The sequence below is a fragment of the Podarcis pityusensis genome (genome assembly GCF_964106645.2).
Source record: "Podarcis pityusensis genome assembly, chromosome: 8".
Classification (NCBI taxonomy): Eukaryota; Metazoa; Chordata; class Lepidosauria; order Squamata; family Lacertidae; genus Podarcis; species Podarcis pityusensis.
Window position 1 is genome coordinate 53,708,564 of NC_138033.1, and position 15,744 is coordinate 53,724,307.

At 44.6% G+C, this 15,744-nt stretch overlaps 1 protein-coding gene and 1 long non-coding RNA gene across 2 annotated transcripts in view; both read left to right on the forward strand.

Annotated features, from left to right (window-relative positions):
* Positions 1 to 15,744, forward strand: part of LOC308483058 — a 229,625-nt gene that overhangs the window by 16,075 nt on the left and 197,806 nt on the right. The window lies entirely within an intron of this gene.
* On the forward strand, positions 18 to 14,566 carry IRX6 (iroquois homeobox 6). The gene is made up of 7 exons (XM_081016546.1): positions 18 to 105; positions 1,977 to 2,234; positions 3,862 to 3,977; positions 6,701 to 7,008; positions 8,276 to 8,902; positions 12,935 to 13,052; positions 13,833 to 14,566. The coding sequence occupies exons 1-6, from the start codon at positions 61 to 63 to the stop codon at positions 13,045 to 13,047; spliced, it is 1,467 nt and encodes a 488-aa protein (XP_080872672.1). The 5' UTR covers positions 18 to 60; the 3' UTR covers positions 13,048 to 13,052; positions 13,833 to 14,566.

Here is a 15,744-nt window from a genome sequence, read left to right on the forward strand (position 1 = left end):
GTCACCCAAACCTCCGTTCAAAAAAAGAAAACCCACCCCAAACAAAACTGGAAAGCAACGATGTCTTTTTCACAGCTTGGATATCCTTACAACACGTCTTCTCAGGTAAGTCCAAACACCCACCACCACTTTTTTTTTTTTTTAGTGTGGGGGGAGAACCGGGTCTGTGGCGTGGCGTGCAATGTCAGGTATCTTTTCAAAGCCTCCTTTGCATTTATCTAGTTTTAATCATTTTTGTTTGTTTGTTTCAAATATCTGGAGGAGATGCTGCGTCGCCCCCTCCCACCTTCCTTTGATCTGTGTGATGGGTGTCTGCGTGCGCGTGTTTGAATGAATGGGAGATATGGTGAACCGGCAGACTGCTCCTACCCAAGTTTACTCAGGAGTAAGACAGGCTGTTTGCAATGGGACTCAATCCCAATGAGATTGCAATGGGTTCAATCCCAATGAGTTTGCAATGGGACTCAATCCCAACCTCACCAATGAAAGATGCAGAGGATCGCAGCAAGAATTTGTTTTCTCATGACTACCTGTTCAGTTTTAAGTGGTGGCAAGTTTAGGCGGAAGGGGGGCGGGTGTTCCTGAAGTTCAGTTGATCTGCAAATCTCTCATTGATTTTCCACTGAAGGCGATCCGTGTATGTGTTGTTTGGGTACAAGGTATTTATAGGACTGGCACAGTTTGGGTGTGCTCCCCCTCCTCTCAGCTCCAATAAATATTGACATACGGTTCTTTGAGTGAGAAAATAACTTGGAAATAAAGTTTTGCCAAGGCGACCAAAGCTGTTCTAAGATACTGACTTGGAAGATACTGACTTGGAAGGAAAGTCCTATCGATTCCAATGGAAATTATTGACTCGTCGCAGTTTTATCACGCGAAGAGGCATTCCTACGCATACCTGGTTGAGAAGTCAGTCCCGTTTTGGAAGGGGGCGATTGCTACTGAGCCCACACGCTTTCGTAGTCCAATTTAGATTTGGATTTCGGATTCTGCTTATTCCGGTGTAATCCACGAGAGTCAGCCCCCCCCCCAATTATTTGTTTTCTTTTTACCTGAGGGGTAGGCGGAGGTAGAGACCTGGGAGGGCGAGGTGTGTATGTGAGAGAAAGAATAACAGCGTATGCAGCCAATTAATTCAGTGTCATTTACTCTATTGTGTCATACGGTGTAATGCAAATTGCAAAAGTATACTATGACTTGATCTAGAATTCAGGAACCTACCTTACAGCGGTCCATCAAGTTCAGTATTGTCTACACTGACTGGCAGCCGTTCTCCAGGCTTTCAGGTGGGGGTGTATCTCCCAGGTTTATCTTATATATACTTTAAAGAGAGAGAAAATCGGTCTTTTAATTGACTGGTATCCGCTGCTCTCTCATGGGAGCAACCTTTCTGCTTCCTCTTGCTTTCCAAGCCTTCCTGCCTGACTTCGGTCCCAGGTGCCTCATCCCCGCCGACTTCGTGCCTCTGCGGATGAAGCTGGAAGCCTCCCACAGTATTACACCTGCACAGCCTCCCCTCCCCGCTACCTGCATTCCCCCCCCCCCCCATATAATTTAAGGGAAGGTGGTATCTTTTATGAGTCTCATCCGGCTTGCCACGATGGTACCTTCCCTCTCTCTCCCTTTCCATTAAGATTTTCAAGCCACTCGGTGGATCAGGAATTCTAAGCAAAACGTTACATTCGCTTTGGGGGCTTCCTTTGCTGTAAATTGGGGTTGGCTTAGGAGACTCTGCACTTCTGGCGTCCCGCTTTGGACAGCCTCCTCCGGACCCCTGGATCTCCACAGCCCTATTTACCGGCTGGATCCTACTCGGAAGGAAGCACCGTCCGTTTCTTCAGGGCTAACAAGGGCTTCTCCCCCAGCACCCAACCACCCACTCCAAATGTGCTTTGCAATTAACGTGAAATTGTTTCTCGACTTTCTTTCTTGCGTTTTTCTAATTATTTCTCTCTCCCTCTCTCTCTGAACTCCAGTTTTTCGTCTCAGCCACCTCTAGCACCACTTGCTGTGACTCAGGGACTCGATCCGTCTCCGATGTGTCCTCGGGATCTTCTTCCCAAACGGCCACCCTCTGCTGCCCCTCTTACGAGAACAGGCTGTTGGCCGGCTCTAGGACGGACCTCAATGCGGCGCTGGGGATGTACGGCTCGCCCTACGCAGCTGCGGCCGGCCAAAGTTACGCCAATTATCTCCCGTACGGAGCGGATCCGTCCACACTGTACACCACGCTGGTGAGTGAAGGGAAGGCACAGGCCTTCCGCTCCCCTATGACTTTCGCGCTACAATTTGGTTACTAAGAAGAAAAGGGGGCGCTAGTCCCTGTTGACCTGGTAATGCACCTAATCGTATTAGCAGTTTTGCAGCTGGGGGAGGGGAATCAGAATGCATTTACATTACAAGGCGATGATGTTTACTCGGAAGTAAAATCCTGCGCTGTTTCTTGATGTTTGGTTCCCTTCTGAGTGTCTTTCCTAGCGTACAATTCTTACTAGGAAATTATAAAGCCCCACTGAGATCCGTGCTACTTACTTCCGAGTAGACCTATTGGGATTTGGGGAGGTCCGTGTAGACCTGTTGGGTATTGAGAGTAACCTTAGGTACTCCAAGGTAGGAGTAGGCCCGCCCCACTGGACAGAACTGGGTCAAAGGTTTGGGATCCTTTCCGCAGGGCTGGGGGATATGCATAATGTTATTCTGAGCAAACATGCACAGACTCGGGCCGCCGGGCAGCGGTCCCTGTCCACACTCACCTGGAAGAGCGCGCGGGGAATTTAACTGGGATCTGCACAAAACCAAAGCGGCGTGGAAAGGAGGACTTGCGGTTGTACACAGATTCGGGTCCCCAAATTCCACAAGAGCAATTCTTAGACTCCAAGCAGAAACCTCTCCTCCACTTTCCATCGATGATTTGCGACTGTAAGCTCATTGAAGGCCGGGACCTATTGTTTTGTCTTGTTTCTTAATTGTCATGCGTTGCTCCCAAAACGATGTCAAGATAATGTAAAAATAAAATAAAATAAAGAGCTCCATCCCTGTACCTCGCTCATCATACACAAAAGGGTCTCTGCCCCGAGGTAGCTTGCAGTTATTACACTGATCAGGAGAGGAAACCAAAAAGAGGGAGACTATAAAAGAGAGAGACAATTCTATTGTCATCTCAGAAGTAATTCCTTGTGAGTCCAATGGAGCGTACACATCGGCAAATGTCATTATAATTACACCCTAAGGTCGTTTTCTAAAACTAGCATGCTTCAGAAACTTTATATTTATGATAAGTTCATTAAAAAACCTATCCCCCTTTTCTAGCCGATCCACCCATTCTTGACTTCCAAGCGAAACAAAATTTAGGAATTTTTAGTTAAAAAGCAGCAAAATGGGACAAGCTCTGCGTTAAAGTTGGTAGGATTTTAACAATGCAGCTCCCTACCTGTTTCTTTGCAAACAGGTCCCATTTGTTCAACGGCAATTGCTGCTCAGTAAATGTGTTTTAGGACTGCAGTTTCAGGATCGTACCATAGAGGTGAAAACCCAACATGGGAATTGTGTATGCGTATAGTCAACCCTGGCCTCAATGCAAACGGGAAGAAATAGCAACTTCGGAAATCGTCCCCAAATAGTCCTGTACTCAGCTGGGGCTTACCCCCATGAAAGCCTGGACAGCCTAAACGCTCTCATTAGTCCAAAAGGTACTTAATCCGGATTAAGGAATCCAGAGAATCGGGTGCGATTTCCCACAGTCATTGCTATTGGTTAGTTGGGGCATCTCGGCCCGGAGCAGGGTGGGCGGGAAAGGAAGGAAAAAGCATGCGGGATCTCCCTTCGTACTCAGCCTTAAAACACTTTTAATGTGTTTTCTAGAACTCCCAGTACGACATCAAGGACGGCTCCTCCGCTTTGCACGCGGGGATTGCACAGCCCACGGCCGCCGCCTACTACACCTACGAGCATTCCTTTGGGCAGTACCAATACGACAGGTAACAAGCGCTTTGATCAGCCGAGCGGGAGCTCTTTAGATCTGCCCGCGACTGTTGGGAGCTACAGCAGCGGCAAACCTCCGACATTCTCCCTCCCCCGCCCTATCAATTGACTCGTCTCTTTCTGTGTTAATCCCGGGCGATCTGGGGAGCAGCCCTCAGGAATAGCACGACTCCATTCGAAGGTTTGCTTTTGCAGTGGCGCCTGGAATGCTGGCGTGCTTTGCAAAGGGCAAAGGAGCCCCTTCCAATGCCTTTCAAGCGACTCCTCTGTACCTGATACTGAGTGGGATCACAATGACACATAGCAGCTCTCCAGGATTTCAAACAAGGAACCTTCTCACACGGCCAGAGTTGACTCTGGGGCCTTCTGCATACATTGCAGAGGGTGGTGATCCTATGGATATTCATTTACTGTCTTCATTTATATAGCTGTCCCGTAACAGAACTTTTGTGAGGGGCTCCCACAGCAATAAAATAATAGGCTAACATTAACATACAGTATAAAACAATAAAAACTAGAGCAAATCAACTGAGGGAGAAACTCTGGGAATCATAGCTCTGTGAGGGGAATACAAGTCTCCTCCTAACAACCCTCAGCAGCTACAGTTCCCAGAATTCTTTGGGGGGAAGCCATGACTTTTCAAAGCGGGGTCTTAATACTTTAAATGTACGTGTGAATGTGGCCTGTCTAGAGTGAAAGGCAACAGCTCTCCAGGAGATAGAAGCCCTTCTTGAGGATGCCTGAGACTAATCTGGGACTGTCTCCATGCAAATCTTGTCCTTTTGTCACTGACCTTTGTAAGCTAGTTACTCTGCTGTCAGTACAACCTTTCATCTGGCCTAGCAATTTATACATGCAAAAGAGGGCAGGCCAGCACCAAGACCTGTATTTTTTCATAATAATCACTATTATAATTATTAAGCAATATAGCATTGGGGTTTGCCTAAATCTTTTTATTTGGTTCAGGCCAATGGCATCCTGTTCTCACAGTGGCCAACCAGATGCCTGTGGGAAACAGTCAAGCAGGACCTGAGCAGGAGACCACTCTCCCTCCTGTGGTTTCCAGCAGTGGGTATTCAGATGCATTACTGCCTCTGACTGTGGAGGCAAAACACAGCCATTCTGGCTTGTAGCCATTGGTATCCTCCATAAATTCATCTTTCATAGCCATCAAAAATCCTCTTTCATAGCCATCCAAGTTGGTGCCCATCACTGCCTCCTGGGGCGATTCCATAGTTTAACTAGGTGCTATGTGAATAATTTATTCACTATGTGAAGTAATTATTTTTATCTGTGATGAATCTTCCAGCATTGTTCTAGTGTTATGAGACAGGGAGGAAAACTTTTCTCTACCCACTTTCTCCATGTCATGCATAATTTTATAAAACTGCAACCCAGATGAGGATCCTGCAATCCTCCAGATGTTGTTGGATCCCAACTTCCATCAGCCAGTGGGGCCAGTGATTAGGGATGATGATGATGATAATAAAGATATTATTTATACCCTGCTCATCTGGCTGGGTTTCCCCAGCCACTCTGGGCAGCTTCCAACCGAATTTTAAAAACAATACAACATCAAACATTAAAAACTTCCCTAAATGGGGCCGCCTTCAGTTGTCTTTTAATGATGGGAGCTGGAGTCCAACAACATATGGGAGATGCACAATTCCCCATAATTTCCCTACTTTCTGCTGGTAGACCTCTTCTGTCTTAAACTTCCCACAGCACTGAGAAGCCACAATGAGGAAAAGTATGGCCTGCTGCTTTTCTGTTGCTTTTGGGTGATGTGTGTGAGTGTTGTTAGGTTGAAGTCCTATATTCACTTACAAGAGAGTAAGCCCCATTGAACTTAGAGGGATTTACCTCTGAGTAAATAGGTACCACTCCAGCAGGAAGGTAAATGGCATTTTCATGAGCTGCTCTGGTTCACCAGAATGACCCGGATAAAGCGAGATGAGCGCTGCAACCCCAGAGTCAGCCACGACTGGACCTAATGGCCAGGGGTCCCTTTACCTTTAAACGTGCATAAGATGGTATTGCCAATAGGGCTCTGAAGAGGAAGTAGTTTCTATCTCACACTATCCTGTACTTTTCTTTTTTATATACGTAAATAGAAGAAAGTACTCACCACCTGCAAGATGCAAATGACTAGAATATTCAATTAAAATATATTTGAGTAACATTTCTCATTCTTGCCATCTTTTAGACCTGATGATAGCAAAAGGTGTAGAAATGCAATCCTTTGCAGGCATGCTCAGAAGTCCTATTGAGTTTAGTAGAACATGCTCCCCTGTAAGGGTATATAGAATTCTATCTAAACACTCTTATTGGGGAGTAAGCTCCATTGTATTCGGTGGATCAAACTTGTGAGTAAATTTGCCTAGAATCACCAACAAATGGCCTCCACAATTGGAGACATTATGCTGTTAGTTGCTGGAAACTGCAGGGGGGAAGATGCTCTTGTGCTCAGGTCTTGTCTGTGGGTATCCCGTAGGAATTTGGTTGGCACTGTGAGAACAGGATGCTGGACTAGATGGGCCACTAGTCTCATCCAGCAGGTGTGTCTTATGTTCTTAAGCCTATGAATGGGCTGTAGTTATCTTCTCATTGTTCATTTTGACACTGTTCCAATTTGTGGTTCCATTCTGCCTGAAAAGTAGCATATGCACCCCCATACTGGCTCAGAAAATCATGCTCAGCATCTCTATCTTTCTCCCAGATATGGAACAGTGGATTTTAGCAGCTCAGCCAGACGCAAGAATGCCACCCGAGAGACCACTAGCACTTTGAAGACGTGGCTGTATGAGCACCGGAAAAACCCCTACCCTACCAAAGGAGAGAAGATCATGCTGGCCATCATCACCAAGATGACCCTCACTCAGGTCTCTACCTGGTTCGCCAATGCTCGGAGAAGGCTCAAGAAAGAGAATAAGATGACCTGGTCTCCAAAAAACAAAGCAGGAGAAGAGAGGCGAGAGGATGGGAGAAGGAATGGTGAAGACTGTGGCAGTGAAAATGAAAGCAAAGGTAGGCTTGGAAATGGACTTGCTGGATGCCTCTTGATCTAATCTACTTTACAGAGTGGTTGTGAAGATATAATGGATTCTTTGGAAGAAAACATAAAATAAAGTAATTATTATATTGTATTTCCTGGAGCCATCTGGTTGACCACTGTGGAGTGCAGGGGGCTGGTCTTGATAGACCGGGGTGGAGAACTTTTGGGCCTCCAGAGGTTGCTGGACTGCAGAATCCATCAACCCCAGATGGCAGGATCAAGACTGATGGGAGTTGTAGTCCAGCAACATCTTGAGGGACACAGATATTCTCCAACTCTGAGATACTGTAGATCTTTGATCTGATCTCTCAAGGCTCCTCTTATGTTCAGTTGTTGATGCCCTGCTGGATCACACCAAATGTCTATCAAGTGGTCTACCAGATGCCTCCAGTAAGCCCACAGCGCCCCACCTGTGCTCAGTGGTGTACTGTCTCTGCTTTGAATACAGAATCCAGCCATCACAATGAATGGCCGTTGGTAGAACTGTATTATTATTTTTCATAAACCATCTTAAAAGCTATCTAAGATAATGGCCAACACCACATCTCTGTAGCAGGAAGTGCCATAAATTTGATTATATGTAGTGTGACTAAATACACACACACACACACACACACACACACACAATTTTGTCTAATGTCTAATTCAATATCGGATATGAAGGGAATGCCTTATTTGCTTCTTGTCCTTGGTATTTAGCTAGAGGTTGTCTGAATGTGAAAGTACTAAACTATCACTGTCTGTAAATGAGAAGTGCAAAGTTCTGATCTCCTTGCATTTTGGCATGGTAGTTCAGGGCTGGCTGGCCCAATACATTTTGCCGCTTGAGGCAAAACTAGTCAATTGTGCCCCCCTGCCACTTCTCCTCTTCCCTTCCCCCACCGCTACCGCCTCCTCCTCCTCTTCCACCTGAAGTGATTGGAGGTGGCATAGAAAAGCCCTGGCATGCTGAAGCTGGTGGTGGAGAAAAAAAGCCAGAGTGGAGAAGGCAGTGCTAGTGGTGGCCCCATTCTTCTCAAGTGGCAGCCATGAGTGAAAAACTCAAGAGGCAATAAGTGGTCTTCTCCTTGGGATCCCGGATTCACCACCCCTACCAGTTGTCCCCAGCCGGCCACCTGAGGTGACTACCTCATTGAGGCTAGTGTGTGGCCTGGCCTTGCAGTTACTCAACCTTCTTGTGGGTTGTTGTTGGTGTTTACACATATCCTTTCTGCCCCTGCTTTTCGTTCCAAAATACAGATCCCAAAAGATGCAAAGAAGAAAAGGAATTGCAGTTGAGCGATCTGGAGGACTTGGACGAGGAGGAGGCTGAAATCAAGCTGGAGGCTGAGCCGAAGCATCCACACCAAGAAGGCCCTGGTGTGGGCAGCACCTTGGCCGAGACAGAAAAAAACAACTGCAACCTTAGCCTGCCCAGCCACTTTCAGGCCTTCCCCTGTGCCAAAGCTGACTCGGCACTTACGGGGGACTTCCTTGGCCACAAGGGAGGAGCCACCTTGGTGGGTGGCCTTGGAAATCATGGCCAACCCTACGAAGCCCCTGAGAAGCCCAGGATCTGGTCTTTAGCTCACACAGCGGGGGCCAATGTGATTGTGGGACCCATGAGCCATCCTGCTCAAAGGACAGAGAGCCCTGACTGTTTGGTGCTAAGAGGAAGGCCCCCTGGGGCTGTGGGACAATGCGGTGAGGAGAGGCCCCTGGGCAGCCTTGTGAGAACACAGTCTATTCATGACAAGGCCTTGGAGGAGCTGGCTCAACCGACCAAGATCTTTAAGAATTCGACCTTCAACCTGCAGTCCATCTCTTTAAACTATGCTTCCTATCCCATGCTGGGCGAGACCTGTCAGTATTCAGCAGGAACTGAAGGTAGCCAGCTTCTTGAGATTCCCCCCTTTCTTTCCATATCCAGAAGCACTGCTTGATTTTAGTGAACGGAAGTTTATGTGGTGTGAAAAGCTCTGCCATGGTTTTCTAGGTCCAGGACCACATAATGCACAGCCATTTTTCATGTAGTTACTGGATGCTAAATTTCTCCCCTCTTTTTGGGGAAGGAGCACCGATGTCCTCTTCTGCATTATCCAAAAGATGAGTGAGCTTAACTTGGATTCTGAGAAATCTTTGACAAGTCGGTGGATTCACACAACCATTTTGAATTGGCAAAGTTATTCAGAACCTTCCTTGTCTTTGTGGTGAAACAGTGACTGGTTATCCTTCTGAAAATGTCTGAGGTGTGGGTTGATCCATGCGGTGGTGGAAACCAGGATATCATCAAAATGTGTCTGGATGTGTCAATGTCAGGCAGCTAAGTCAATGTGACAAAAATAGAAAGAGAAATTCAGAATTAAATTCAGGAGCCTTGGCCAGTTCAAAATGGTCTTGTGAATCCATCTGTTTCTCAAAGAACTTCTGGGAAGTAATGATCTTTCCATGTAGTAGAGTGTCACAACATGACAAGGAAAAGTCAATGTGCAATAAGTTCACCACTTATTTTAAAATACGTTAGTGGCAAAAATCAAATGTATGTCCAGCAAGAGAACAATATGGTGAAGCTGCTAGGTATCATATAGTTAGGTTTTGACTGAATGGTGAAAATGGACCTCTGTACATGCTCAGAGCCATGTCCTCACTGGTGATCCAACCTACAGGTACAGGGGGAAATAGCCCCTTTCCTTGAAAAGATTCAGATTTGATCTGAAATGATTTTTTGTAGGGGGGGGGGAGGTAGAAATTTCAATCTGGAATCTTCAACATAAGCCTTAAAACCTGAAGGATTCTTCGTATGTCTTGCTGATTAAAGTTAGCACAGCAAGGTTCAGCATTTGATTAGTGCATTCAATAAATCATAATAGAATTGTAGAGTTGGAAGGAACCCTGAGGGTCATCTAGTCCAACCCTCTGCCCACAGCTGTCCCAGGGTGGCCTTGAACCACTAACTTTCTGGTTAATAGCTGGACCCATTGTGCCACCCACTTTTGTGTGGTAACCAAGGCTCTACCCTTCAGATGAATTCCAATTTCTATCAGCCCCAGCCAATGTGTCCAGTGGTCCCTGAAGATGGGAGCTGTAGTCCAACAACATATGGAGGGAAAAACATTGGCTGCTTGTGCCCTAAAGACTAAAGATACATTAATGCAACCACATTTTGAATGTTACTCCCCACCCCTCACTCCCACCCTATGTTTGCTTCCCTGGGAGTATGGCTTACTGAACACACTGGAACTTATTTCTGAGTCAACTTCTGAAACTAGAACGTGAGGATCTCAGGTTGAAGTAAGTGCCACCTAGGGTCAAAATAAGCTGTCAGAAAACTGTCCTTCCTTTTAATATTTTTTTAGAGGTTGTTGTGTGTTTCTTCTGTGCTATGTATTGCTGTGGTGTTGCTGAAGTGCACCATTTGACTTCATGGAGACCTTCACCATCATAAGCGCATACAGGAATGCAGCATAATAATAATAATAATAATAATAATAATAATAATAATACTCCACCCATCTGGCTGGGTTTCCCCAGCCACTCTGAGCGGTTCACAGCGTATATAAAAACATAATAAAACATCAAACATTAAAATCCTACCAATACAGGGCTGCCTTCAGATGTCTTCTAAAAATTGTGTCCTTCTTTATCTCCTTGACATCTGAAGGGAGAGCATTCCACAGGAAGGGTGCCACTGACAAGCAGGGCCTTCTGGTTCCCTGTAACTTTGCTTCTCATAGTGAGGGAGCTGCCAGAAGACCCTCAGAGGAGGACCTCAGTGTCTGGGCAGAACAATGGAGGTGGAGATGCTGCTTCAGGTATACTGGGCCAAGGCCATTTAGGGCTTTGAGGGTTAGCACCAACACTTTGAATTGTCCATCTAGCTCACTATTGTCTACACTGACTAGATGCAGTTTTCCAGGGTTTCAGACCAGGGTTTCTCCCAGCCCTGCTTGGAAATGTCAAGGATTGAACCTGGGACCTTCTGGTTGCTCTACCACTGAGCTACAGCCCTCACTCTGTGCAAATGAATACTTCTGACAGACAAATGAGAGGTGTTAGCAAAGCAAAGCAAGCTTCAGGAACACACTTATAAATAAGCAAACAGAACCTACAATAAAATCTTGCAATGCATCCTGAGCTCTTACTAGGAGAGCTTCTGTTCAGGTTTCCTGCCAGCCATCCCTTCCTCTAGATACCATCAGTTGTTAAGGGGCTGAAGCAAGAACCTTTTCTTCTGCAATTTGTTTTCTTTTCCAACTGATGCTCTACATTCTGTAGGTACAAATCATGTTCAGTCTTTGTAAGGCTATATTATGGAGCTTTTGTCCATTTTTTAAAAAAAAACCTTTTTTTTTTTTTGTTGTATTTTTTGAAAAATTTCATGTTTCCCCAAATAGGTGATCATAGACACTCCTGCCTCACTTTTTGCATTATTTCAGTTGGCACTTAGCACTTGTTCATTACTGTAGTGATTATCCCTTTCCCCTTCTGAAATTCGTAGCATGGACATTCCTATAAGGACAGTGTTATGCTGAAACTTAGAGAGCTTCCTTAAATCTTGAACTGCATGTATGGAAATGACAAACAAGGAATGGGGTTTTTTTTCTTGCAGTGTTCCCTGAATTGTTACAGAGACATTTTACGGTATTAGATGATGGACCAAGTTATGGCTGGAAATACTGGCAAATATTGGAGAGACATGTCATTGTTATATCAAATTACAGAATTGCAGTATTGGAAGGGACCTACAAGGGCCATATAGCCAAACCCTGTGCAATGCAGGTATCACAGCTAAAGAATCCCTGAGACATGGCCACCCACCCTGTGTTTTGAAACCTCTTTACGGAGAGTCCACTACCATCTGTGGTAATCTGTTCCACTGTAGAACAGCTCTTACCATCAGAAAGTTCTTCCTACGGTTTAGGTAGAATCTCCTTTCCTGTAATTCAAATCCATTGGTTTGGGTCCTACCTTCTGGAGCAGCAGAAGACAATCTTGCTCTATCTTCCACGTGAAAGTGAATTTACCATTTCTTCTGCCACTGCAGCTCTGATAATATCATCTGATTATCTCTGATGGCTGCATCTCTCAGTTGACAGAGCTGGGATGATACAATCTCATACAGTGTAGAGATGCAGCAAAATCTGCCACACACACCTGACATGGAGGCCAATGAGAAGAAAACCAGGCCAGAACAGGGACTCATTCAGAGGCACAGAGGGCAACCTCTGTGAATGGGCTCACATGAATCTTTATTTCAGTTTGCAATACAACGGGAGTTTAATTTTGGGGATGGAAAGAAATAAGGCAGGGATGGGGAGCTTGTGGTCCTCCATATGTTGCTGGATTATAACCCTTCATGTGGCTTGGACTGATGTGGGTTGGAGTCCCAAAACATTTGGAATGCCACAGGTTCTGAAACGAAGGTCTGACAAGGGGGAAATGGCTAAGTTGCATTCAAATATCTCAGTGCTGGAGTTCTGACACCTGCTTAAGAAAGGTGATGGTGGGGCAGAGGTGGCAGTTTTCACCAGCTTCACTGCAGTTCCCCATGCCCACCAAGAATATAATTGCTCTGGAGGGTTGGGAGAACCAACTGGAGCAGCATGTGGTCCATTAGCACAGGGATGGAGTACCAATTGCCCTCTAAATATTGTTGGACTCAAACTCCCATTTGCCTCAGCCAGCGTGGCAAATGGTGAGAGATGATGGAAGTCCAAAAATTCCAGGCTCCTGTTTTTTGCAGTAATGCCTCCACTAGACCATTTGGATCCAGCATATTGATTATGGAGTCATTTGCAGTCAAAATCTGGGAATGTTGAAGAGAGTTGGGAAAGTTGTCCACTGACTCTGATCAAGTATGGTGGTTTTTAAAACAACAACAACAACACCCCAAACAAACATTTTCTTTTGTTAAAACAGGGTTTGGGAGAAACATGAGAGGCACTCAAGGTTCCCTAGACCTAAGCGAAGTCTGTCTCAGTCAGCATAAAGACAAACTGAGAACAGCTTTCAGGCCAGTGCTGAAGAGGTGAGAAAGGTGAGTGCCGGAAGAGTTTATACTGTAAGCTGTGATTGCTGAGAAATGCCTCAGTTTAGGATTTCCACCTTCCCCAAAGGTACCTTATCTGTAATTCATTGAGACATAGAAAGTTGCCTTAAACTGAGCCAGACCACTGATCCACATAGCTCAGTATTGTCTACACTGACTGACTGCAGCTCTCAAGGGTTTCAGACAGGGGTCTCTCTCAGCAATACCAGGAGATGCTGGGGATTGAACCTGGGGTCTTCTGCATTGAACCTGGGGTCTTCCCTAAAAATAAAAAACCCAGATGGACTCAGAAGAGTGGCAGCTAGTCTCTTAGGCATATAGGAAACTGCCTAGTACTTCAGTTCAAATATATACTCTATCATCTATCTATCATCTATATCTATCTATCTATCTATCTATCTATCTATCTATCTATCTATCTATCATCTATCTATCTATCTATCTATCTATCTATCTATCTATCATCATCTATCATCTATCTCTATCATCTATCTATCTATCATCTATCTATCTCTATCTATCATCTATCTATCTATCTATCTATCTATCTATCTATCTATCTATCTATCATCTATCTATCTATCTATCTATCTATCTATCTATCTATCCATCCACCTATTCCTTGGATAGAAAACTCTATTATCTGATTCCAATTTTGTACTTTTATGTTGGTGTAACCTGCCCTGGGTAGTTCAGAAATCTAATTACTATGAAGAATATTTTTCACTCAATGCCAGGTGATGTGCTGATCTCTTTTCTCTTTCTCAGGCTCATGAAATCCAGCATGCTGGTGAAACATCTCAAGAAGATTTGGAACTTGCAGGCTTTCAGAAGGAACACCCGTCATTCCCAATGCAAATTCCCTTTCTCTCTTTATCTCCGTGTGTATGTATGTGTGTTTCTTCTCCCTCTCTCTTTCTCTCCACACCCTCCAAAGCATGAACTGCAGCTACAGCTTCTCATGGTAATGGAAGAGAAGAGATGATATTATATATGCACAACTTTCAAGGGACACCAGAGGAAGTCCAACCAGGAAAGCAGCTGTAGGATCTTGTCTGTGCTACATTATATGAACACATCCCACACACTGAATTTTGCCACCAGATATATAATTGGACTAGTAATGTCTAGTAAGTTTCAAAAAAAGTTTCAAAAAATGCATTCTGATTTTTGGGGAGGCTTTGGCTTCTGTAATAGACCTACATTGTCTTCTGTGAGAGGCAAGCTGTCAACATGGTTGCTGAGAGATCGTTCAATCTTCCTCTGTTCCTCAAAAATCTATGTGGGATATGGGGGTTCTTCTTTCTTCCTCCATCTTTTCAAAAACAAACAAAAATGACACTTTTTAAAACCCCTTTGTCTTTTTTATTTTTTAAATAAGAGGTATTTGTCAGCCATGTTGTCTTGTACTCTGAAGGGGATTCTTTGGTAGTGCAAAATGCAAGTCTGTTATTTTCTGTCCTTGTACAAAGATATCACGGGAAAGTATTTTTTAAAGTCTCTAATTAAAAACCAAACAAATGAATGTTGTCAAAACAGAAGTGTGACCTTGAAAAGGCCGTGTGTGTGCGTGTGTGTGAGAGAGCAATACCAAGCTGTCATGCACTTTATTTATTTCTCATCTATTTATTTATTGCACTTCTCAACCACCCTTCATCCAAATAAACCCCAGGGCAATTTGCAAACAGATCAATAAAATGCAGATAAAAATACAAACTATCAATTCTGGTGCAAAATGTGGCAGCTAGGTTGTTTGTGGCAGCAAACTACCACCAGAATAAAGCAGCCAACTAGCAAAATTTGTACCAGTTACCAATCTGCTGCTGGTGTTGGTACTAACATAAAAATCCCTATATAGCTCAGGAGCATGTTACTTGAGAGACTGCCTTATCTTTTATACATCTTTTATACATGCTATAGTATGTATAGTATGCTTCTCCTGCAAGTTCCAAAGGCCTCAGAAACCTGCTCTGCAGGAACTCAGATTACAGTTTTTAGTGTGGCTGCCCCTGTTCTGTGGAAGAGCATTCCTGTTGAGATACAATAGGGATCCACTATTTGCACTTTCTGGAAACAATTGAAGACATTTTTGTATCCACAGGCTTTCCCAGATGGATAAATTGGTGTTTACCACAAGGGCCCGCTTGTTAGGGTTTTGGTCTTCTTTTAAATGTATTAGTTGTTTTTGTGTTTTTAACCGCTTTTAATTATTTTGTATGCAAATCACTTTGAGGCAGAGGTTTACAAAATGATTGATAAACCAGTGATGATAATGATAATAATGTATCAGCAATTGAAACAGGGTAGAAATACAACAGCCTGCATAATACACCCCAATTTCTGAAATCTTGGAGAGTCTAATCAGCAACACCAGAAGCCTGGATGAAGAAGTGTGCTCTTACTTGGCACCAGAAGCCCATTGATGCAATAGCTAAGTTCACCTCTAGGTAAAGGTAAAGGGGACCCCTGACTGTTAAGTCCAGTTGCGGACTACTCTGGGGTTGTAGAGTGGGCAATTCTGTGGCCTGGCTGCCACTATAAAAGGCTCTGTTTCATGTTGCCATACAGCAAACAAACCCCGCCCATGGGACAAGAGCCACTGTCGTGTGTCAAATAGACTGTTGGAATAAGAGCTGGGAGACAAGGGTTGAAATCTTAATTCAGTCATGAAGCTCACTGG

Coding starts and splice junctions, on each gene's coding strand:
- IRX6 (XM_081016546.1), top strand. CDS start 61: ATGTCTTTTTCACAGCTTGGATATCCTTACAACACGTCTTCTCAG. Junction 3,978..6,700: donor GGGCAGTACCAATACGACAG/GTAACAAGCGCT, acceptor TCTTTCTCCCAG/ATATGGAACAGTGGATTTTA. Junction 7,009..8,275: donor CAGTGAAAATGAAAGCAAAG/GTAGGCTTGGAA, acceptor TCCAAAATACAG/ATCCCAAAAGATGCAAAGAA.